At 37.1% G+C, this 26,118-nt stretch overlaps 3 protein-coding genes across 3 annotated transcripts in view; all 3 read left to right on the top strand.

Annotated features, from left to right (window-relative positions):
- Nucleotides 1–15,302, top strand: part of prom1a (prominin 1a) — a 121,147-nt gene extending 105,845 nt beyond the window's left edge. Inside the window, exons 21-30 of the mRNA XM_055159627.1 lie at nt 1,135–1,188; nt 2,064–2,144; nt 2,959–3,027; nt 3,382–3,471; nt 4,474–4,589; nt 5,551–5,574; nt 5,889–5,957; nt 10,348–10,433; nt 11,013–11,045; nt 12,310–15,302. Of these exons, the coding sequence (XP_055015602.1) occupies nt 1,135–1,188; nt 2,064–2,144; nt 2,959–3,027; nt 3,382–3,471; nt 4,474–4,589; nt 5,551–5,574; nt 5,889–5,957; nt 10,348–10,417 (573 nt within the window). The 3' untranslated portion in view covers nt 10,418–10,433; nt 11,013–11,045; nt 12,310–15,302. The remainder of the gene's footprint in view (nt 1–1,134; nt 1,189–2,063; nt 2,145–2,958; nt 3,028–3,381; nt 3,472–4,473; nt 4,590–5,550; nt 5,575–5,888; nt 5,958–10,347; nt 10,434–11,012; nt 11,046–12,309) is intronic.
- A 1,622-nt stretch (nt 15,303–16,924) lies between these two features.
- Nucleotides 16,925–18,520, top strand: fgfbp2a (fibroblast growth factor binding protein 2a). The gene is made up of 2 exons (XM_020917662.2): nt 16,925–17,758; nt 18,202–18,520. Exon 1 carries the CDS (start codon nt 17,077–17,079, stop codon nt 17,749–17,751), a length of 675 nt encoding a protein of 224 aa, XP_020773321.1. The 5' UTR covers nt 16,925–17,076; the 3' UTR covers nt 17,752–17,758; nt 18,202–18,520.
- A 4,914-nt stretch (nt 18,521–23,434) lies between these two features.
- fgfbp1a (fibroblast growth factor binding protein 1a) lies at nt 23,435–24,004 on the top strand. The gene has a single exon (XM_020917612.2). It carries the CDS (start codon nt 23,435–23,437, stop codon nt 24,002–24,004), a length of 570 nt encoding a protein of 189 aa, XP_020773271.1.
- The last annotated feature ends 2,114 nt before the right edge of the window (nt 24,005–26,118 follow it).

A 26,118-nucleotide genomic window follows, 5' to 3' on the forward strand; every position in this document is an offset into this window, starting at 1 on the left:
CCAGGACTTAACCAAGTCTAAACCAGGACTTAACCAAGTCTAAACCAGGACTAAACCAGGACTGAACCAGGACTAAACCAGTGTCATTAGCATAAATATATATACGCCACAACTGCTGAGCCAATCACCAGGACTACACCAGGATTGAACCAGGTCTAAACCAGGACTGAACCAGCACTTAACCATGTCTAAGCCAGGTCTAACCAGGACATAACCGGGAGTAAACCGGGACTGAACCAGGACTGACCCAGATCTAAACCAGGACTAAACCAGGCCCGAACCAGGACGAAACCAGGTCTGAACTAGGACTGAACCAGGACTTAACCAGGACTTAACCAGATCTAAACCAGGACTAAACTAGGAGCATAGTCGCCAAGTGCAGGACTCTGCTGTAACTGCTCATGGTGGCGTAACTGTCTCTATGGTGATAGATAGTTTTAATGCCATATTGTGAAACATTCTGGACCAAACAATATCTCCAAGGAGCAGGTGAAAAGTTACGTAAAGCACCTTTAATGTTGTCATTGTGTTGTAAAATTGCATAAAACAGGTCATGCATGTAAAGAATTTTGTGCTAAATTGTACATTAATTAAAAGGTTCATGGATTTCTTACATTAGGCTAAGGAAATGTGTCAGCTCTTGGTTGCTATGTAACAGCACGTGTAGCATCCATTGTATTGTATGTTTCTATTTACTGTATATGAGAGTCTATTACAATACTGTTCATTACATTTCAATACTGCCCTGTTTGTATTATAACATTTTAAAAGGCCTGTAGCTGATTTTTTTCCTATTTGTATGTTCTCTTCATCTAATAAGAAAGCATTTTATTATCCGAGAATCAGAAAGTGCACGTTAGCATGCTCGTTGCTGTTAGTTTTCACTGTCACGGCAGAACTCCCCACTGGTCTCTTGATAGTTGTGAAAAGCGCCTATAAACTCATCTCACTGAATCGCTGGGATGCTCCGAATGCATGTTTTTTCTTTTATAATTTGGAACAAAATTCTTAAGCATGGCATGTCTGCCCCCCCCCGTTCCCCCCATTTTATACGTATAATTATGTATAGTTATGTAAATTATGTATTATGTTTGACTATAAATATTATAATTATACTTTTGATTCTCTCTGAAGAGTGCCTTGAATCAGAGTATGAGGTACCTGGAGAGAACGACATCAGACCTACCAGTAAGTGTATGATTTATTTGTCTGTGTTCCAGAGTTGGGGACTTGCAATTCGTGACTTGGACTCGAGTCAGACTTGAGTCACAATTTTTAGGACTTGAGACTTGACTTGATAAAATAGACAAAGACTTGGGACTTGACTTGGATTTGAAAGTCAGGGACTTGGGACTTGGGCCTTGTGACTTGAGAAGAATTGATGCTTCTCCTAAAAAATATATGTTTTTAGGAATTACTTTTCTCTTTACAGTTTATAAAACAATGCTTAATTTTACAGGAACAAACTAGAACATGTCATTGTTTGTTTGTTACTTTGGTTGTAACTGAAGTACTGTGATCTGGTGTCTTCAAATGTACTACAGTAATATACAGGACAATACAGTAAAACACAGTGAACTACAAGGAACACGATCCTTCCATTTCAGTGCAGTCTACATGACAAAATAACTATTATTAAGCACTTTTAAATCTTAACTCTTTCTATTATGACCATAATAATTCGCACTCTTGTCAATTTGCATTTCTACAACTCCCAAATAAATACTCATATAAATATACCATGGCTTTTTAAGTATAATTTATCTTAAAAGTCATATAAATAGCAATAATCTAAACTATATTTGGTACTTTGGTTGAAATTACTTGAAGCTTAAAGCAGATGACTTGGATTTCACTTGGATTTATGAGCCAGTGACTCAAGACTCGACTTGGACTTGCTTGTATTTGACTTGGGACTCGACTCGGATTTGAGTTTAAAGACTCAAGACTTGCTTGAGACTTGCAAAACAACTTGGTCCCACCTCTGCTATGTTCATTCACAAATCTACTGCTAAACTTTATTTGGGAATTGGTAAATATGAAATGTTTATGTTTTTCTACAGAACAAAGTTTTAGCTGTTCTAGAAGCGATTGACACGGCTCAGTTCCTGATCTCGCAGAATGCTTCAAACATGATCCGCCAGGTAAAACTATTTGCATTTTGGTTTCAAAGTTAACAAAACAAAATTAATAACTTTCTTTGGAGTTGAATGTCAAATAATTATACTGTGAATTAACTTAATTGCTGAAGTTTGTTAAATGTTTTATTCATACATGTTTAAGTAATCCTTTATTATTAGTTTGTCTACATTACCAAAGCTCAAAATGTTTAGTTCCGCTTTGTGATGTCATGAAGTGGTAGTTTTCAAGCTCCTTTTACCTTTAGTTCAGTAGAGATGCAATTCCAGAGCTGAAATCCTCAGAGTGATTCTAGTGAAGATGTATGGAGTTTAAAAACACAGTGGAGCTTGACAAAGTTTAACTGTTTATTTTGGGATTTTTTTTTTCTGTGCCTTTATTTCATGTTCAAAGTATATTTTATTAATTTTATACATCGCAAAACTGCTCAAAGTTACATATTTATAGCCTATATTTATTTTCAATTTGAAAGTTTTGTGTAAATTATCAATAACAAACTGTTTTTTTGAGGAGAAATGCTGAATAAATGCATTGTGTAACTAAAAAAATAATGGTTTGAATAATCGTGATTTCAATATTGACCAAAATAATCGTGATAATGTTTTTTTTCATAATTGAGCGGCCCTATCTCCAGGTATGTTTTTGATCAGGAAAGAACATTATAACATAAATCAGAAAATAATGTCCTTTTGGATCCTTTAATTCATTTATTGTTTACCAGAAAGGACAAACTTTTTGAAGTATTTATTGTATCCTTGAGATGATTGTAATTCACTCTTGCTGAAATGCTGAAATCCCTGAATAACTTTTGTTTTTCAGGAAACCAAAAAGTACACAGCGACCATTGTGGGCTACTTCAATCAATACATAGAATGGGTCAAGATGTCCGTAAGTGTTCATTTATTAGTATTACTTTTCCTCACCTCTCACTAAGTCTCCATTCAACTGTCCACAAGTTCTCATTTAGCCTATTAAACACGGCACCGAGTTGTGTATTGGCAAACGATCATTCACAAGTTTGGCTGCAATTATAGTTAAGACGACAAATATAAATGTTACAACCTCTTTAAATTGAAAGAATTTGCTTTGAGGCGAGTGGTTTGCTGACGTAGGCGCTAAGGAATGCGAAAAGAATCTGAACCGTTAAGATGTTACGTTAGCAATGTCAACGGTATTTTGTTTACTGAGAATTTCACAGTCATAAATGCACGTCTGTGTTTTTTCTTGTTTTTTCATGTACAGCTAATGGAAGAAGTCGCACAGTGCAAGCCTTTTAGCAACATCCTGGACACGGCTGAAATTTTTACCTGCAGTTTCCTGGTTGACTCAATGGTAATGGCACAATACGTCTGCTAGTTTATTTATATTTTTAGCCAATACAGATATTTGTGTTTCTACTGTAGCAATAACCGATATTAAAGTTTCAGAATCCATAGCCAGCAAGACCCACAAATGTATGTTAAGTTCAGGTTTCCCACGGTCATGGAAATCCTGGAAAAGTCATGGAACTGTGTAAATTCAATGAAAGTTTTGGAAAGGTCATGGAATTTTAGTATCTCTTTCACACAACTACATCGTTCTGTGATGTTATCATTAGGCTATTATGATTATTTCTGAACGTCTGCGCTTTTTGTTTAAATGAGACCACAATCAATACACTGACAGTATTCTGAATGTTAAAAAACTATAATACCAAACCATAAGGTGAGTGGAAAGGGTTAACATTTCTTATTTAGCCCTAAAAGTATGATCAGTTCTACACGTCAGGTGCTGTAAAGTCATGGAAAATTCACTTTAGGTCATGAAAAGGTTGTGGAAAAATGTTGAAACTTTTTGGGAACCCAGTAAGTTTAGCCAAGTTCACAAATTAATTTTTTTCTTTTGTAAAAAGATAAAACAAAAACAAAACAAATCAACAAAAGCATTTTAGTATGGGATATGAAACAATTTATTGCATAAGTCTGTAATTATGTAAACATATAGTTAGGAGTAGGTCATTTTGACAGAATTTAAATCACAATAATAGTCAGGAATGTGCTAAAATGTGCAAATATCACTTACTATCACTGAACTAGATATTTTTGCCTAATTTTGTTCTCACTTTTAATAGTTGTGACATTATACATTTTTAAATATATGTCCCTTTACATATTGACATATTTTTAGCCTATTTGCTCTTCCACTTCCTTTATAACTCACTAGTCTGTTTAAAAAGACAAATCTGATGCACTGAGGACACATTGGGGCAGCTACATTTTCAATATTTAACCGATACCAATATCTATGAAACCCTTTCGATATCACCGATAATAATACTGCTGTTATTTTGAGTAGAATGCATTCTGGATGGGCCTGGGCTGCAGTACTCTGTTCCTGCTCCCGAGTATCATCCTGGCTGTCAAACTGGCCAAGTACTACCGTCGCATGGACACAGAGGATGTTTACGATGAGTAAGTGACGAATACTAGCATTTTTCTACTACAGATATTTTGTTAGAGTTTGTCAAACAGCGACTTCATACTGTATATTATATTTATTTGTACTTCAATTTTGAATTAAGTGGTTGCAGGACTCTTGTGTAAAGCTGCCAAAGGAATCTCAGACTGGTCTCAAATTTGAAAATACAAAAAGTGCGTATTTTTTACTAATACAGTTAAGGCTCTGTACCTGATTTTTACTTTTTGTTTTCTCAAATTTAAGACACTACCTGATTTTTATCTTTTACGTCTTAAAAGGTTTATAAACACAATGAGTTTATGAGCTCTTCTCACAACTTTTAGAGGCCATAGTTTGTCTAGCACGATAACAACACACTTCCTTGTTCTCAAAGATGAAAAAAAGTAAATAAATAAAAATTAAGCTGATGCAGACATCACAGTGATCACATTTTCACCTGAAGAGCTGCTTTTATGATATAATCTGTACTTTGGAAACACATATTTTACTTCATGACTTGAAAAAAATTGGTACAGACCCTTTTAATGTGCATTTTTTAACAATAATCATCAACATGGTCCAATTGGCTCAATTTCTTTTTTACTATAAATTCAAAATATTGACCAGTCGAGAGTCTTTTGCAAAAACTCTGCTCTTCTCTCAGTCTCTCTAAAACTTTAACTTCTCTCTTTCTCCTCCTCCTCTCTCATAGTACCTCTGTCTCTGGGACTTGGCATTTTACTTTGTGATAACCATTTCTACCATTTCCATTTCCCATTTCATTCGTCCTTGTAAGCACATTGCACTTTACAAAATTTTTTACTAAGTTCAAATCCCTCCCCTTTCCTTTATTTTGAATTTTTTTAGTATTTTCCAACCATTCTCATCAAGGACCTCTCTCGTCCTCTGCCTCTACTGGTGCTTTGGGTCAATCTTTCTAGACATTAAATCTGATGTTTTTGTTTATTTTTTTAGCATTGAAACTATTCCCATGAAAACGTAAGACCACCTACATTTCCTTTCCTTTATATTTTTTCTCTTTCTCCTGTAAATACAACTGTTTACTCAATTCTTGGTGCTTGCTACTTTTTTGGTGGATGCCGTGGCTCTGTGTGGTGTAAAAGTGCCCCTTACTTGTACCAAAGGGCTCTTGCAATCATTAACTTAAAAAAATCTAACTTTATTTTATATGTAAATACTCACGTTTATTTTCAAAAAACTTCTAACATCCATGTAACTCTCATTCATAATTTGAACTAAAACGCATGCCTTCTCGTCATACATGTCCATCCTTGTTTATGTTGATTTTTCAGTATGGAAATTGGTAATAATGGTTATCAATGCGAGCTTGCACAAGGTATCCCAAACCCAATGATGATGAGGTAAAGTGGGTTGGGGTTTGTGGGTTGCATGTTCACTGGAGTGGGAGCATGGAGGTGGAACGGGGGATTTTCAAGACCAAGGTGATAATGCATGTTTTTGTTTTTGGGCAGCGGTGTGGGAAAGTAATGGGAGATATTGCAATGTGTTGAAAACGGCGGCACTCTTACAGTTTTAACAAAGACACAATCACAGCTGAACCTGGGTCGCCAGTGCCTTAACCTGCACACAGGAGACACATACAAGTTTGTCTCATTCTCCGTTTGGCCTGTCATGATAACACATTTTGAAGCGCAATATATTGCTGAAGAAAATATATAGACGATAAACGATAATATTGAAATTAATTTATGTCTCCCTCTGGTACTTTATGTTTAAAGTACTAAAATTATCACCAAAAGCTACTCTAAATGTATAATATGTAGGGATGTAACGATATCCAAATCTCACGGTGCAATATTTTCACGATATACATCTCACGGTACGGTATTTATTGCGATATTATGTGAAGGCTAACAACATTGTGAATATGCTACTTTTTCACTTTTTCCTCTTAAAATTCATTTACAAGACTTCAATTCAAAGAACTAAGATGTAAAAGTGCTTAGAACTGCTATTTCTTCATGTAATTTGCTCCAAAACGGAGCAAAGAACCATGGTCGATGTACTTCCCTCCGTTTTTTTTAGCTATTGCTGCAACATAACAATGAATTATAAGCAAAGAAGCTTGTGACTCGATATATTGTGATGGCCCATGATATTATTGAGAGACTTTTGACGATACGATATCACGATATTTTGGTTATTGTTACACCTCTAATAATATGGTTAAAACACAATAACTGCAATAAATAAATAGCAGAATGACACACTTCTGTTTGTATCTATATATATTGATTTTACTCTCTATAAATCAGATCTTATTGTAACAAAAAGTTCCCCAGTATTACTGGGGAAAGGAAATGCAAAAGTACCCATGATAAATATTGACCTCCATAAAGTATTGTTGCATCTTTCATATATTGAACGTAATAGTAATTATTGTTGCAATTATTATTGGAGGCCTATTCTCAGTATATGGACAGGTCATATCTCATGTGAAAAAGAAAAAATATATAAGGCTACGTTTATATGATGACAGTCTGAACAGAAGACGCAAAAGTGGTGTCGCGTCTTCACTTTTTATTCCGCGTTTAGAAGAGCATTTTCGGGAGGAAATCTGCGTGCATATGATGATGCAAAAATGTGTGGAATTCGATTGAATATGCAAGCCATCCGACATGTTTGTTTCTGTGTACTGTACATATGTGACGTAAATGAGTTTAAGACGTGTGCAGCTCTGACAAGAGTTTTGCATCTTGGGCAATGTAGACACTACAAAACACTACAGCGGAGCGTATTCAGCTTTTCCACTCTGGAGGGTGGTTTCAGATTTTTGCATTTTTAAGTCCCCAAAATGCCGTCACCGTCAAAGGAAAGGCACTTGCGAAAATATATTTTGTCGTTTTTACCCGCAGGCATTCTTATATAAACAGGCCCTCAATAGATACCCACAAATCTCATTGACCCAAAACATGCTACATAGGTCTCTAGGAAGAACAGCTGATAGCTAAGGTCAATTAAATACAATCAATCAATGAACCTGCCTAGGGACTACAGGTGGAAATTAGCACTGGTGCTACAACCTGGTACAATGCATCTCTCCTGTTAAGGTTAATGTAAAAATTGTGCACTGTCCCTGTCTTATTAAATAAATAAAAATAAATAAAATAAATAAAAATTGACAGGCCAAATTGGACCTCCTGGAAGGCCAAATTGTGGCATGCGAGCCTCACTTTGTAGTCAACTATCTGCCTAGAACAGTTAGAGGAGCCCAAAAGCTTTAGCAAATCAAAGTTTCCTGTTCCAGTATTTTATTGAAGTCTATTGGCCAAACAAAATTACTTCTTTTACCCCAACTTGCAAAAAGCAACGTAAAAAACCCAAACCCTTACCATTTTGAACACAAGCTCTAATGCAATCTCCCCAGTTTATTTCGGGTCAACCATTTACTCCCATTACTTTACACATGACTTCACTCTTTGCATGTCTCCTGTCTCATTTAGAGTCTGCCAGAGCCCCACCAATGTCCACCTGATTATTGTGTTCAGAGAGAGGCAAGCATGTCCAAGCCTAAGAACGCTACTGCTTCTTTTCCATTGTGTTGAACTAACCAAAACTTCAAACTGCATGGGGTGTATTTTTAAGTTGCATCTGGATGCGTGTGGAGCCAGCCTTCTGTAACAGACCTACAGGCACAGAGCAGAATGAGGAAATTACAGAGAGTATGCTGGAGTGTTAGAGGTTGTTGGTTAAAGTTCCCTTAGGATTTCATGAGTCAGAGGGAGCCAGTGCTTCTGAAAGCCCAATTAATCTGATCAACCAAGTAAACAGAATAAAACTGTATTATTATTTTGGCTAGTGTGCCAGAACGCATCCTGCCAGCACATCTTTGTCCATTTTAATTTCTTGTATTAATGCTCTTGTATTATGCAAAATGAGCTTTCTACCATGTTATAACATTGTTTCCTTGCCAAAAACATGCCTGTTTTTACATGAGGTTTTAGATGTCATCCATGTATGTTTGATTTATTTATTTATTTTGTTCCTGTACAATATTTTTCCATAAATATACACAAGCAGAACACAAAACAATATAAAGACAAGGAAAACTTATAAAACATTTTCGGCAATAAAGACAATAATAGAAACATGGTGACCTATTTATGTTATGTTAGCAGTTAATACTTCATAGAAGCAAGTGATGCTACCTGACCAATTTACATGTCAGATCTGTGAAGAGGCATTCCCGCTCACAGTAAGAACATGTTTTTCAAGGTATTCTTTTAAACCAATTGAAACAGCTGAAATTGAATACATGCAAGATGGATAGATACTGTACATACTATAGGTACAGTAACGTATACTTCTTCAATATGTGGCAAAATTGTAATAAGATCTCACTGCTTACGCTATTGGGCTTTACAGATAAGCACTGTGCAACCAGTTACATTTATATAACATTTAAATCAACTTGTGTATTCTGGCTGGTTTAAAATTAATAAAAAAACTAAATCTAGTCAAGTTAAAGGGACAGTTCCGAATTTTGGACATAGGGCCTCATTTCCTAGTGAGCCAGAGTGTTGGAGACGTGTGGAGACACTTTTTAAAATATTCCATCCAGTCCTTGTATTTGCAGAGGTCACTGGTGCTAGGCTAGTGCATGTCAATGGCCATAGTTATCCTGCCACTAAAAACAGTCTTACCCACTCCACAAAACACCTGAAGCAAATCTATTATTACACCAGACTGTCCATGTGAATGTCTGTGTTGATAGAATAATTTTAGAAGTAAAACCAACCTTGCATTTGAAGGATTTATGTCTGAGCAGCAGCAGCAGCGAGTTGTACTTCCTGATAGAAAGCTTGGCAGAGGCGGACTGATATGAGAAAATAGTCCCTTAACCTGCGACGATTTATGAGATGCAAGGTAAGTTTTATTTCAAACATTATTCTATCAACACAAAATGTACATCGATAGTCTGGTGTACCAGACCAGACTATCGATGTAAAGGCCAGATTTGCCTCGTGTGTTTTGTGGAGTAGGTAAGACTGTTTTTAGTGGCAGGATAACTATGGCCATTGCAATGCGCTAGCCTAGCACCAGCGACCTCTGCAAATACAAGGACTGGATGGAATATTTAAAAAAGTGTCTCGACACGCCTCCAACACTCTGGCTAATGAGGAAATGAGGTCCTATGTCCAAGATTCCAAACTGTCCTTTTAAGATGACTTGAATTAAGAAGGTTTTATCATGATCTGAGTAAATTTCACTTGACGAGTAAAATTACCTGCCAGTGGAACAAGATTTTTGTGCTTAAAATATAAATATACATCTTGCTACACTTAAAATAAGAAAAACAACAACTTTTTGCACTTGAAATAACAAACAAAATCAAATGTTGCTTGAATTAAGAAAAATACACTTATTCCATTGGTAGATAATTTTACCTGTCAAGTTGAATCTACTCAAATAAAGTAAAATGTTCTTAATTTAATTCATTTTAATTTAACTAGATATTGTTTTTTGCAGTGAAGGCATAATCATAATAATTTCTTTAAGTGACATTCTCCGTCCTGGTGTGCTACTATATTTATCAGACTATAAAACCAACACTTTTGACCACCCCCATCTTAATTTAACCTTTTAAGACTTAGCCATTTAAAACCTAAGGATACTGCACTGTATCATCCTTCAGCTCTCTGCCTGGTGCCCTCCCCCGTTCCCCTCCTCAGTACCGTACCCCCACTGTATTTGTGATGTTCACTTTGTGCCCTGTGTTCTGTGCTGTAGCATCCCCTCCTATGACACTATGAACAGGTTTCCCCGGGCCTCCGCTCCCCCCAGACACATCGACTGGTGAATAGTGCTTCGGAAAGGTACTGCAAATAGCGAACAATTTTTATTTTCAGGAACCTTCTTTTCAGCATCTCTCCTTCACGTTCTGATAATGAATTTTTAGATTAATGCCTTCAATAAGTTTTCATTTTAATAGACTTTCAGTGCGTTGCTGCAGTTTGTGGTGAGATTGCAGATGGCTTGTACTTACAAATCAAAGTTTATTACAAGTAGTATTTACAAATTATTATTACTGCTGACTAGACGCCTCAGAGACACTGCTTGTGCTTACTGCGTCAGTTCGTATTGTTTGTTTTTGTCTGATAAATGAGGCAATTCTATTATGAAAATTTTACTAGTCACATAATGGTATTTATTAAGACTCCTCCCAGAAAATTATTATTATTCAATTGGGAATAAACAAGTTGTGGTGCATTCATGAAATTTGCAAAGAGTAAAAAGGTATGTACTGTATATTAGAAAGAAGGCTATGAAAAAGAGTGAAAGGGTGAGGAGGCTGAGGGTTCTGCTGCTGCGATGGAGACGGAGAAATAGTTACATGTAATTTCTTCAAGTAAGCAGTGTATTTACATTTATTTACATTATGTTATGTTTTTTAGGGCCCCGGAAAACTTAAACTAAATAACACAGTGGTAAGTAAGACTATACAAAATTACTTTAAAGGTGAGCTATGTAACTTTTTGGGTGAAGGGTTCTCCACCTGCTTTTTTCCATGGAGATGTTATGGCTTTGTCTGGAATGTTCCACATTATGATATTAAACATATTTATCTCTGTGAAGACACGCAGATGGCCAAGTTATAGGTTAGATCTCTCAAGAGGAGAGCTCACTAACAGATACAGGTCCTATAAGGCAGTGTTTGCAAAACTTTTTTTCTGGGGACGCATATTTTAAAAGTCACAGACCTTTGCGATCCAAGTCAATAGACATTATTCGTAAATCACAAAATAAAGGTGGATTTGCCCATTATTGAACATTAATGAGGATATTTTATTGTTAACTGAGTGATCGTGTCTCTCTGAACAATTAGTATTACTCAAGTTTTAAACAATGAAAAACAGTAATTGAAATAGCAATAAAAGGATCCATAAGTCACCTATTTTGGCATTAAATGTAGCCCATGTCTTTTTCTTTTCAACATTCAATTGAACCAGCAATATTGGAACAAAATAGTCAATAAAATAATTACAAAAAGATTAGAAATTATACAAAATATGTCTTAACATTTCAACATTTCTAATGAGATAGGTGGGCCTGTCTGCGTCCAGTCTAGGGTGCAAGAGGAGAGTGCATCATGCATATCAGATGTATAGGCAGAAGTGTATATTGCAGATCTACATGCAGATCATGACACGGTGACCCCAAAAAAAATCTTTTGCGACCCATCTGAGGGAAACGGTAAGGTCCTTTAAGCCATGTTATATTGATGTTACCTCCTAAAAAACCTCCCCGGATTTGTGTTTTGTTTCATTCACAAATGTTTGTTGTTAGATTGGCAATTCCAGAGCTGAAATAGTACAAATGATTCTAGTGAAGCTGAATGGAGCACTTCCTTTATTGCATTTAACATGGAAAAATATGCAAAGTTTTTGTGTCAATCATGTGTGAATAAAACAAAACACAACTCTGGTTATTTTTCTAATGAGGAAACATTATAAGATTGGCCAGAGAATAGCATAATAATGGGCTCTGTGCATGTTCCAAGTATTTTTGAGCAATAAAAACACCTATAATTGAACAAATGCAAGACAGAACATTTTAAGCAAAGCAACATTTCAATGGAGACAAGCAGATAGCAGACTCAAGCTCAACAAAAAAAGTTACATAACGCATCTTTAATAGCAAATTGCTTCCTATGATATCCAGAGTATCAATGCGTGTACTTTTATGTTCTAGCTTTTTACCTTGGAAGACATGACACCAGAGAAGTCAGGACTTAAAGAGGACACTCCAAGTAATTTTAGTAACACTCCACGCTTCCTCCAAACCACTCCACAACTGGATAACTACTATTATCCAAGACTTTGTAATTGGAACTCATTTGGTGTCGATCTGAGCCAGACTGCTGCATTTACATCAGCGATGGATTCAAAAGCACCTGAAGCCACAAGAGAAGACTTAACTTTACACAGACACTCAAGTTATGTGATGCAAGCTTATAGTGGAAATGCGATATTTTTCAGGACAAACTTCTGGAGTCAATGGACTTGTTGGACACACTGGAAATCATAGAGAATATAGCGTGGTGGCACAAATGTATTCACTACATTTAGCAACACATGATGAAATGTTTACAATGTTAGCTTGGACAGAGCTAGTTTGGGGCTCATGTAATAATGTCTGTCTGCCTGCTGAACCGGATTGAGTTCAGTGGACTGGTATGAACCTAGACTAGCAATGTAAACAAAATATATACAGTTATTGTATATATTTACTGGTTCAAATAAGTTACTGAATTTCTATCCACAAAGACGCATTCAATATTAGGGAGGGTATAGCCTACTAATCAAATAACAGCATGAGTACGTGGTCGTTTTTAAAGGTTTTTCTCCTTATCATTTTTACTTGACCCTAGAACTTGGGTTAACTGAAAGAGTTTAAGTGTTTAGTCCCTAAACACTTAAACTCCACCCACAACCACATTTCAAGTAGAGCTGTTTCACTGGGCAATACCTGGAGGACTAAACAAAGGAGTGAGAGAGCAGGAGGGACAGCGTGGCGCGTGACAGATACTTAGATTTAGGCTTTTTTTTTTTTTCTTAACTAGAAAGCCACAAATTGACCTAGTTTACACTAAAGTTGCCAAAAATTGATTGCAAGTAAATGATGCTATAAAACCTTTTTCCTCCAGTGAGCTTCTTCTAAAAAATGAAAATGCCAGAGAGCTACTAGTTTTAGTAATCACAAGAAATTGAGCATATAACAGTGTTTCCCGCAGGGCTTTATAGTTAGGGTGGCCATCTGGACAACAATTGCCCTCCATCTTGACTACATATCCCTCCAAACCACATGAATCCTCGCTAAACTATGGTCGTTGTGCGCTGGTCTTCACTTTTCACCTCCCCCATAGATGCCTATAAAACATAAACCATGTACAATAGTAACAGACATTTAATTAATCAAATTTTACTTATTCAGCACAATAAGTATAATTCAGAAATCCCTTGGTGAGCTATTTGGAAGGGGGTGGAGAGCACCAGTAGCTCCCGAGCTACAGGTTGGAGACCCCTGCTGTAAAACATTGTAAAAAGTGGATTTAGTGCTTAGTTTAGTTCCACTTTAAATCTTGGTTATAAACTAGCAAATGTGTTGAAGGTTATTGAAGCTCCTGGCCAGTTTTCTTATATATTATACCAACTGAGCACAAAAAGCAGCGCTTATAGACAAACCTGTCAAAGACTAAATGGAAAAAATATGAAACGTCCATCTCACTGCTGTGTTTTAGGTGCTTAGTGTTAATTTCACCAACACACCAATATTGCAGAATAATATTAACATAATTTTTAAGACTTACAGGGGGTCTCAGGTGTTTAGTTCACAATCCTATTATGTGTTTGTTATGGAAGCAGCTTTACACAAATCTGTTGAACTTCTAAATTTATTCAAAGCCATTGTGTTTTCTACTGCTCTGATTGTGTTAGCTGGGCTTTGTATGCTGAATCGTATCTGTAACGCATTGGGGAAAAAAAAACAAACAAACAATCTCGCCAGTCCCTGACCACGCCGTCTATGTTTACAATCTACATTTGTAATTACAGAGGGAAAGTTGACAATCCATTTGATGTGATAGTGTTGTCAGTCAATCAAAGAGGACGCTTGTAGAAATATGCTTTAGCTTCACATGTGATGACACTGCACACAGAGAAAGCATAGCCATACTTTTTCATTATGTTATACGGTGATTTATCTTAACCAAGCTGACCTATTTTTTTAGTTACACATTTTATTGTAGCAACATTAAAGGCCCTGTGACTGATTTTTGTTCCATGCAAAATTTGTCATGTCCCCGTACAGATGTATTGTATAGCAGTACTTGAAGTCATAATGTCTGCTGCGTGCTGTCCATATCTAATTATAAAGCATTTTATTGTCCAAGAATCAGGAAGTGGTTAGCATGAGTTATTGTTAGCTTTACAATAGGGGCAAATTTCCGCTCTGGCCTCGTGGTGAATGATTACGATGCTAGGAATGCATAAGGTAAGTGATGAACAACTTTGGACCACTGCAAACTGTTTAAAATGAAGTAATTCTGTTTTTCACATGCAGTATTTAGGATAGTACAAATCGGCTTTAAGCCATCACTCAAAAAAGTAGGATATTTTTATTTGTTTCCATAGCGACTAACATTAACTTTCCGATTGGTATGTTTTCTCTGTGTGCCATGAGTAGTCACAAGACGATAATGTAAATGTTTTATGAAGTGCTTTACTGTAGATACAGGGAGTATCCACATGCTAAAGGACTGCCACTGTGTTGTGTGGCTTTCTGTCATAAATGGACTGAAAAGTGCAGCTCCAAAGCTCAGCACTAGAGGAAAAGATGTATATGAGGAAGGAAAACTGTGCAAATTGTGAATAAAAAAAAGAAACATTTCATTCACTACAGAAATGTGTGCTTTTGTTGTTGCCATGCCGTGTAGAGTTGTGAGTTTGATTCCTGTCCAAAGCAAATACAGTCGACTGTTATGTTTTACAAAATGTCTGGATGGATGGTTCACTGCAGTCCAGTTATTTTAACACCACTTTACTACTGTTATTTTTTTTACTACTGTTATTCATGTTGGGTTTAAATATCTAATGAGGACATTACATTGATATTAATTTCTTGAAAACTGATCCTACTAATATCCAGGACCTGATTTTTGTCCTCATAAAAGGAGGCACTGCCCACAAATTGAGTTTATACATTTTAGTTCCCACAATATGATAAACACTCGCCCATACACAATGTACAAAGTTAAATCTATATGTGTGCAAAATCCCCTTGGTGAGCTGAACATCTGTCTGCTGTTTATACACAGACAGAAGTTGGAGTACTTCATCATGTCATATCAGAGAACATTTGAGGTCTGTACCACAGACAGTGTGTACAGTACATTATGTAAGGGCGTGTGGTTCAGGTGCCATATATGTAACACATTATACATGCCATATAACACAGTCACTCTATGGCCCTTTGTGGAGGCAGAACATTCCTGTGTGGCACCAGCAATGGACCAGAGCACCAGGCCTGTCTCACTGCTCTGCTATTTATAATAGAGATGATTACATCCCCATAAGCTCCACTCTGAGGTCTGCACAGGCGCGGGCTAACAAGTGAATAAGCAATAGCAGCAAAACCACTCACCAGTGTACTCCTGCTCTTAAATAGACATGTGTATGAGGCTGAAATGTGGCTGTTTTTTTTGTGTCATGATGTGCTGAAAAGATGATTTAAAGGTACACTATGTCACTTTTCTGTTGGAAGGGCCACCACCTGTTATTGCTTTTCCTGGAACCTTCTACAGTATGGCATTATGGATATAAACAGGTAACACCACCATGTCCAGTTATGGCTCAGAGATTGGTCACAGTAAGAACGCATGTTTTCAAGCAATAACATCTCAGTTGGGACAAGCGGGTTAGGCTTAAAGTACACTTTATTGTCCCCGTAGGGAAATCTGTCCTCTGCACAGCGCTGTGGCATCTGGGGACCCATTTCCATCTGGACGGTTTTACCATTATACATGTTTTGTGTTTTGGATTGATGGGGCAAACTGGGCAGAAACGTGCAAGCTCAGAACCTTCTGGCTGTGAGACAAGAGTGTTCACTCAACCACAAACACTACTGCAGTACCTTTATACACTGACAAAACATCAGCCTCAATGGTTGACCTTGACAGATCAAACATTATTGTTGCATCTGACACACAATAACCGTGATGGCACCAGGATGGAACACACAGATGCCACCGTACATAGATGCTCACAAGTACATGCACCTGCTGCACGTCAGGTGCATGTGACACCTTAAGACACCTGCCATCTCTCACACAACACAGCAGGTGCACATTGCATTAATGCACTTCTCCTAGAAATGAACAATAAACAAAACTTAACCTTAGCTGACCCGTTCTGGACCATGCCACTACAAGCACTCATAATAAACACTTTCTATACTCTTCAGCTTCAGCAGCAGTCTGTACTTTAACTTTATGTTCCAACGTCAGACGTGCCAGTGCCATGTGTGAGCAACCTCCCCTCACGCTCCTCCATTTCGCTGTCTAAAAGTGTTTTTGTTGAGTACTAAATTATAACTTTGGCTGTACGGTGCATAGACTTCACTGCCTGCAAGTACAAGCGAGCTCTTGATTGCTCAATATAGTAAATGATTATAAAGTCTGTCATGCCTTTTTGATTGAGGTGTACTTAGTAGAAGAATTTTAAGGTATTGCCACTAGGGTTGTAATTTGCAATTTGCCACTGGCTGCAAAGTACTCTTCACGTGCTATTCACTTATTACATAACCTCTAGCTTTGGTTTTCAATGTGTTGGCTGACTTGACATGTGACCCCAACTTCCTCCAAAAGCCATAACTGGTGTTTTTGGTCCTCCTCCTGTCTGTACATTGTGCTTTTTTTCCTCCAATCTTCCATTCTGTCGCAAATAAATAGCTGGGAGGATCATGACCCTGAGCAGTCTAACTTTCCAACTACCAAGTGACAACATGTGGACCCAAGCCAGCTCCCTTCTCCTCCTGCTTTTCGCCTGCTCCTTCTGGGCAACCAACGCTCAAGACAGAAGGCAAAACATTTGGAACGACCCGATAACGTTCAACACCAAAGCTAAGGACAAATGCACCATGGTAATTACTGGGCATGGGGAGACCACCAAGCTTAGATTGTCCTGCCAGGGTCCTCAAAGATCCTATTGGTGTGAGTATGTTGGTAAACCGTACTTGTGTGGCTCATTCAACAAAAACCCTCGCCACTACTTCGTCCAGATGATGTGGGGGCTTCGAAAACTCAACAACGCCTGCCAAGCTCCGAGGGTGATCAAGCCGCACATGTGCCGGAAAGCCACCGACGAATCTCAGATGGTGTTCTCCGCTGCTTCCTTTCCTCGGCAACCGGAGAGGCAAAAGGAAGTGAGTCAGGCAAGGGTGCAGCAGAGGCCCGCTCCGACCAGACCAGAGTGGCACAGGTACCCAGAGAGCGGGCCCATAAGGGAGATGCAGAGGAGCGGGCACAAGGAACCAGCGCCCACTCCGGAGACACACAAGAAGAGGATGGCCAGGCTCTACTGCTGGAAGTCCATGCAAGGGGTCTGCGCCTATGTCATTGGGCTTTTTAGGGACTAGGAAAAAGGTGAGTGAGTGAAAATTTGTGTTTTAGATGACTAACAATGAAATTTAACACATGCTTGAAAATGATTTTAATAGCACCAAAAATAAATACAAAATTGATAAAAAGCCAGAGCCAGAAAATAATAACATTTCTGAAAATTGTATTGTCACTTGTAGTTGTGTTGTAGTATTTTAGTAAACTTTGATAACAATAGTAAGATCTGTTGTGTAATTTCAATATGAATTAAATTTTTATATAAATCTGGACAGTCAAAACTGGATTTTTAATAATTACTAGGAGATTGTAGGAGTACAACAAATTGTACGTGAAAATAGTTGCACACAAAAGCAGTGCGTACATGTGAATGAAATGTAAAAAATTAAGTTGCTTTTTTTTAAATCTATTTTGAAAACTATTGCATACTTTTACATTGCATTAACATTCAACTAATTTCCCTCATGCAGCTCCACAGTGAACATGCTGGGAGAACCACAGCGCTCTCTTCAGGGGGACCGAAGCATTGCTGGGACTGTTCCAATCTAAATGAAATGTCTGGCTCCCCACTCTCCTGACCAGCCAAGCATGCACAGCACAACCACCTCCCGCCAGAGCTATCCACACAAAGCCAAGCACGCCCGCAGAACACCACCTCACCGCCATCTCCACTGCTACTCTGACCAATGAGGTGAACAGAGCCAGCCATGGACGCGTATCTTGTACCATATTTGTTTACTTGTATATAACTTGTGTAATCGTCATGAACACTATGAATAAATGAAATGTACTGAATGATGTGATATGTTTACAAAAGATACTAAATAATGTTATTAAATAAAATACATTATTTATCAAATGCCTGTCTTAATTTAAAGAGGGACTGAATACTAAATCAACCTTTTCTTTTTGCTACTTAACTGTAAATGGCTTTTAAATGCCGCTGTTTAAAGTTCCTAGTCCATTTTGAGCAATTTTAGCTTTGTGGTTTAAAAAAACATACATAAAAAAGATTGTTTCCTGGCTCCAGTGACACAATTTCAAGTAGTTGGTAACATCACATATGACTAGTTTAGCAGTTAATTATGTCAATGTTTACAGCAAAAATCTGATCATTATCTAATTTCTGGAGTTGTGGTTTACAAGCCATATACAATCTTCAATATTAATAAGATTTTGGTGTGCATATGGACACAGACAGTGATACAAGTCAAGGCAAAAGGTGTGTTTTTAGCTTCATTTTGACCACTTCTACAGACATGAAAGGGCAAGATGTCAGGAGATGTCAGTCAGGAAGAACTGATCTGTAGATGGGGGCTCTGGGAGAAGACTAAAGCAAGTTCTAAGGAATTCAAACATTTAAAAACAATAAAATCAATCAATAAAATGCTAAAACTTATCCTAAAAGCAACTGGGAGCCCTTTCATTATGTTCAACCATAGTAATAACATGTAAGTTCCACTCAAAAAAACAAACAATACTTTGAAGGGCTCGAATCACCATTTTTCCACTGGGTCTTCTGGACCACATTAAACGTAACACCAAAATGCACATTAATATGTTTTCGAAAATAATGATGCTATATACTGTAATTATACACAGCTGCATGGAAAAACCCAAATTAATCCAAAGAAACACAGAATTACTATTATGAACTACTTTTACTGTTCTGAAATGCATAAATAATACAGATAGTAAATACTGACTGTAAATTCTTATCCTTTTGCTATTATTGCTACAACTACAAAACTCTAACAACGCCACTACTACTACAAGTACTACTACTACTACTACTACTGAAACCACTACTACTCATACTCCTACTACTATTATTGTTTTTATATATAAAAATGCAATCCTTGAATTATACATTATACATCAAAAGCAATAACTACCAACTCTATCACTACTACTACTAATACTACTCTTACTAAAACCATCACAACAACCACTACCACTACTACTACTACTACTACTACTACAACTACTACCACTACTACCACCACTACTACTAGTACTAATAATATTACTGCTACAACTACCGCCACCACCTCTACTACCATGAGTCATAACACTACTACTACTACTACTACTACTACTGCTACTACTACTACTACTACTACTGCTACTACTGCTACTACTACTACTACTACTACTACTGCTACTACTACTACTACTACTACTGCTGCTGCTACTACTACTACTACTACTGCTGCTGCTGCTACAACTACCACCACTACCTCTACTGCCACTACTACTACTACTATTACTATTTTTTTAATGTATTTTTATTTTACACTGTACAGCCATAAGTGACAACTAGCACCTCTACTACTACTACTACTACTACTATTACTACAACTATAACACCTACTACCACCACCAAATCTACTACCACTATTACTACTATTACCACTGCTACCTTTACTACTACTACTACTATTACTACTACAACATGATTTTTAGATTTGCAGATTAAGAATGCAATGAATTATACACTGTACAGTCATACGTGACAACTACCACCTCTACTACCATTACTACTGCTACTGCTACTGCTGTTATTATTTTTTCCATGACCAGAATTTTAAGATCTGCAGTATAAAAATGCAATCCATGAACTGCATAGTCGAGAGCACATCAATAAGTCTCATTTCTAAAGGTTATTCTATAATCTATATCTATAAAAGTGTCTAGTTGTTGTAGTACCATAACAAACCTGCGGGTGCCACTAGTACAACACCCCCAGACGCTCGTACTGAACTACAGTGATTTTGTCCTGCCTAGACTTGAGTTTTTTCCCAACATTTTTCCCCCTTTCCAGCCACTTCATCATTGGCACAGTGTACTTCCAGATGGTCCGGGGAAAGTCCTAGAAGGCTCACAGTCATTTGCATCTTTTTATGAAAAGAAAAAAAAAAAAACCTTTAAAAGTCAATTTACTGCAGACTACTTCAAGAATTCTTCAAGAAATCAGTGCAGTCTGTCACTTAAGATTACCCCCGTGCCTCTACTAAGAAAAGGTGAGTACTTACATGGTAATTCTATGATAAGGCTTGATTACATGCTAATTTTATTACTTAAAACGTGGTCGCTGGCAAAGTTTAAGTTATGCACGTACAGCAAGTTGTGATTCATTTCTTCCACTCATTCATTTGGATTGGGGTGTTTAATCTGAAAGGCTAATACTGCATGAGCTAATTTATAATGTATGTTAATGGAGATCCGGCCAGTCACTTGTGGGAACCACTTTAAATTGCATATATGCATCAAACTAAGGCTACGGGTACATGATGTATTCAGGCTATGGATTCTTTGTCATTACTTTGTTTATGTTGTGTTTGCATTGTCAGTCTAATCTCCATGGCAATTCCATACGAGCCCATAAGATCCAGGATTTCTTGAGTGGGTTAAATTGAGCTTGTGATATGTGACTGGCTGGTTAGGACTGTTGCCAATGGAGTAGAAGTGAACATTGGTTTCTATTTATGTATGTGCATATAGAAAGTGAAATGTTTCAAAGGTCTCCAAGGTTGTTGCATGTTGTTAAAAATGCAACTATGCAAAGTTCAAGGGTTCTTATTTGGTGTTCTAGTGCAAATATCTAACATAAAAAAAACCAAAAAACAATATTTTACTTTTTAATTATTTTTAAATTTTTATTCATTTATGTATTTATTGTTTTTTTTGACATATGACACATATGTATGTAAACAACCCAGAGCTATTTCTATCTGTTGTTTATTTGTGTGGGTGTAACTCATTGCTTTTCATAAGGGGGAAATCATTTAAGATACTTCAACCTTAACCTTACCGTGAAGCATGTACAAAGGAGAAATATGTTCAGAATATAAAGCTAATTATTTTTACGCAAACAGTTCTCATAGTTGGTTGATTTTTAGTCAATTGTATCTGCTTTTTATTCCTCCTTTGGGTAATTTCTTGGTTAGAAATAGTGCAGCAATGATGTAGCCATAGTTTAAACCTGGAACAGTTCTATTAAATACTTGGTTTGGATTTCGTGGTACTCGGAAAGCCAGTTCTTTCTTTTCTTAGGTGATATTTGGTAAGAAAAAGTTTGAGAACCAGTGGGCTTTGACATTTTAGAATGTAATAAAAAGGAATCTAACACTTATTATTAAAGGTATCATATAACAGCTATCCATGGGCTTCAGAATGATGAAAAGGGTCACTGCCGTTGCTGTAGCAATTAACAATTTAAAATGAATCTGAAACCCATGAACAGAGTGGAGAAAGGGCTTAAATCGGCATAAGTGTATTAATATTTGCAGCTAATGTCATCAACGGGGGTGATGCTAACTTTAGGTACTGCTCTCGGCTTGGTAGACTTTAACAGGATTCCCACTCTTTTTCGCTGACAAAATTTCAAAACTTTCCCATGACTTTTTGATGATCTAAAGTGAAGAAGTTTCCATGACTTTAAAGCACCTCCATGTGTAGAATTGATCATACTTTTAGGGTTAATTATAAAATGTTAACCCTTTCCACTCACCTTATGGTTTGGTATTATAGTTTTTTAACATTCAAAATACTGTCAGTGCATTTATTGTCGTCTCTTTTAAACAAAAGGCACACACATCTGGAAATAATCATAATAGCCTAATGATAATTTAACAGAATGCTCTAGTTGCGTGAACGATACTAAAATTCCATGAGTTTTCCAAAACTTTCATTGTATTTACAAAATTCCATGACATGACATTTTCAATTTACATGACTTTTCCAGGATTTCCATAATTGTGTTTTAATCAGAGTTTTACTTTAACACAATCTGACCATAAAAAAATGATTTAAATGGAACTACAACAGGTGAGATGATTTGTGCTGTTAAACAAGTTTCTCACACATAAAATTACAAGTCACAAGATAGCCAGCATGAGTCAACAGTTTTTCAGTTTGACACTGTCACCTTTTTGTTGAAAATCAAACACCTAAACAGACCCATGAACGCTCATCAAAGACTCCTGAAAATGTGCTATTTTAAATCCATTGTATTTTTTCTTGAGTTTTCAGACAGTCTTGCTACCAACTTGTTTGGCAGTGTTTGCTAATGTGTGCATTGTGTCACCATGGTAACTGCTGAACAGGCCATAAGATACAGATATATGTAGAACACCCCCAGAGTAATGTCATTATAAAGTACCAATAGGCCAAAGGCTATTTGAATTGTGAACATAGACAATGATGAATTTATTATTGCATACTTAACTACTGTATATATAATTATCGTCCTTATCAAAAAAATATGCTTTTAAGACTGTTTTTTTTTTTTTTTTTACCTTAAAGGTGCACTGTGTAACTTTTTATTTGGGAGTCCATTGCCTGCTTTTTCAGTGGGGATGTCACTGCTCTGCTTGCAAAGTTTCACAGAATTAGAGGTGGTTTTATAGCTCAAAAATACCCAGAAAAACAGGCATTCTGATTTTGAGTTGGATCGCCTCTCCAAAGTCCTGACCTGTAACTTGGTCTGGTTTGGTCTCCATGTCTGTGAAACATTCCAGACAAAGCAATAACATCTCCATGCAGAAAAGTATTGCACCTTTAAGCCTATAAAGGTACCAGAATGCAACTTTCTAGATGAGCCCTATAACTGTCCAAGAATTAAACCAAAGAATGAAATGTCTACTGGGGTCACCAACCTAAATCCCTCCTTATCCGCTTGCAGGTTTTAGCCCAGATTCCATGGCTTTCCTCACCAACGCCACCATCCTGCTGATCCTGGCCTGCGTCTCCCACCAGGCGCTCGCCAATGCTCGCAGGACTGCCAGGACACCCCGGCAAGCCAGGTCCCCTCAGCCCATCAGGGGAAAGACTGTGACCAAAGACAAAGCCGAGTGCACTTGGGCTGCTACGGGCGACGACGTCTTCACCTTGGGCGTGACCTGCAAGAAAGCGGGGAAGAGAATTAGCTGTGATTATGTAGCCCGACCAAATCTGTGCGCGCAGTTTGCCGGCAATCCCAAACTCTACTGGAGGCAGATTGCGCGGAGTCTAAAGAAACAGAAGGATTTGTGTCAGGATAGCAATGCGTTGGTAAAAGCAGGGATGTGTAGAAAGGCTCCGAGAGATGCTCATTTCAGGTTGGGGAAGGCAGACAGCAAGGCCGGCCCACGTAGCGGTCCCAAGCCGTCACCCCCAGCTGTCAGGTCCTGTCAGCCGGCTAACAAGAAGCTAGCACAAGAATACTGCAAACACGCCTGGTCAACTTTCTGCACTTTCTTTTTCACTATGGTAAAAGACCAAGACTGTTGATGGATGTGGACTATGGAAGAGTGAGGCTTGTCTAAAGAAATTTATGTTAAAAAAACTAATTCTGCTATTTTGATATGGGTAAACTTTTTAAAGATGCATAATGTAACTTTTTCTGGAGTAATGGGGGCTCTGTCACTTGCTTGTCTTCATAGAGATGTAAACAAATCTATCTTGCCGTTTTTGTTCAGTTACACAAGTGTTTTGTTGCTTGAAAAAACTTTAAAAACATGGATTATCAATGTGAAAAGATCTTTCCTGCAACTCGGTCTGTTTGTCTCTATGGAAAAATATAATACCATTTTGTGGAACATTTCAGACAAAGCAGTAATACCTTCATTAGGGGTGTACAAAAACATTGAAATATCGATATATCGTATCATTTAATGTGATGATACAGTATCGATATATCGATATATAGCCAAGAGTATTTTTTGGTATATTTTACTAAATTATTTTGTTACAGTGCTACAGTTTTGTTGGTTGTTTAGTTGAAGGAAACCCTTTAAGCAAAACATTTGACATTTTCAATGTTTTGATGGTTAAAATGGGCATGTTTCATATGAACTTTGCACAAAAAGTGGTTTAACAAAGTATCACAGTCATGATTTTTTTACTGAATCGTATCAAACCGAAAGTGAACTGTATCGAGGTATGTATCGTATTGGCAACTTCTCAATGATACCCAGCCCTAATCTTCGTGATGACAAGCAGGTGGCGGTGGACCTGTTGCCAGAAAAGTTCCATAGTGCACCTTTAACACTGTACTGTTTCTATTATGGTTATGGTATACCCTTGTGATTCAGTATTTATTATGCAGACACCCCCGATGCATTTTGTCAACTAAAAGATTGTATCATTCTATATCACGATAACGTCCAAGAATTTGTACACATTTATTTTCTTAACGGTTATGCTACTGTAGACATGCATAAAGCAGAATTGAATTAGCAATGTGTCACCAATCAGTTCAAGTAACACTGTAAAGGCAATAATGCAACACCAAAAACAAACAAATGTCTTAACTTTGAATATAAGAGTAACCAACCACTATAACCTGGAATTAAGTTGAACAAAATCATTATTTTTGCAATATTTTATACAATGTTTAAATAAATATCTATATTTTAAATTTTACTTGTGTGTTGTTGCTTTTTTATTTTGGTAGAATGAAGTAAGGACAGTGTTGGGAAGGTTACTTTTAAAATGTATTCCCCTACAGATTACAGATTACATACCCCAAAATGTAGTTTGTAACGGAATCCATTAAGTTACTTAAGGTGAGTAACGTAATCTGAATACTTTGGATTACTTGATTTGCTGTAGAGAAGCAAAGATGAGAATATCTTCACAAGATGTTTTGTCTGTTAAAAGAAAATAAAAAGCCCAGACTTTACTGAACCAAATTAAACATATTATTGATAGAAGAGGAGGAGACACGTCCACACGGCATGATTTAGTCCTGTTAAATCCTGTTTTAGACCTGGTTTAGTCCTGGTTTAGTCTTGGTTTAGTCCTGGTTTAGACCTGGTTTAGTCCTGGTTTAGATCTAGTTGAGACCTAGTTTTAGACCTGTTTTAGACCTGGTTTAGATCTAGTTCAGACCTGGTTTAATCCTGGTTTAGTCCTGTTTTAGTCCTGGTTTAGCCCTGGTTTTAGGCCTGGTTTTAGACCAGTTTTAGACCTGGTTTAGATCTGGTTTAGCTCTAGTTTAGACCTGGTTTAGTCCTGGTTTAGACCTGGTTTAGAAAAAAAAAAGAAAGGGGGGGTATAGCCCAAAATTTGAAAACAGGAAAGTACCGCTGTGTAATCCATTTATTTCAACAAAGTAAGTGTAATCTAATTACCACTCATTGAAACAGTAACTGTAACTGAATACAGTTACTCATAATTTGTATTCAGATTACGTAACTCCGGTACATGTAATCTGTTACTCCCCAACACTGAGTAAGGATCTATTCAAACTTGTTTTTACGATACATAAAGAAAAACATGAACAAAACTTGGACTAAACTAGGACTAAAAATGGGCTAAAACAGGAGTAAATCAAGTCTAGATTCATTATGTATTTTAATCCACTTTTCACTTTAACCATATACCCGCTTGAAGACCAAACC

This window comes from Boleophthalmus pectinirostris, unplaced genomic scaffold, assembly GCF_026225935.1.
Source record: "Boleophthalmus pectinirostris isolate CB_2022bp ecotype Guang Dong unplaced genomic scaffold, ASM2622593v1 HiC_scaffold_23, whole genome shotgun sequence".
NCBI lineage: Eukaryota > Metazoa > Chordata > Actinopteri > Gobiiformes > Gobiidae > Boleophthalmus > Boleophthalmus pectinirostris.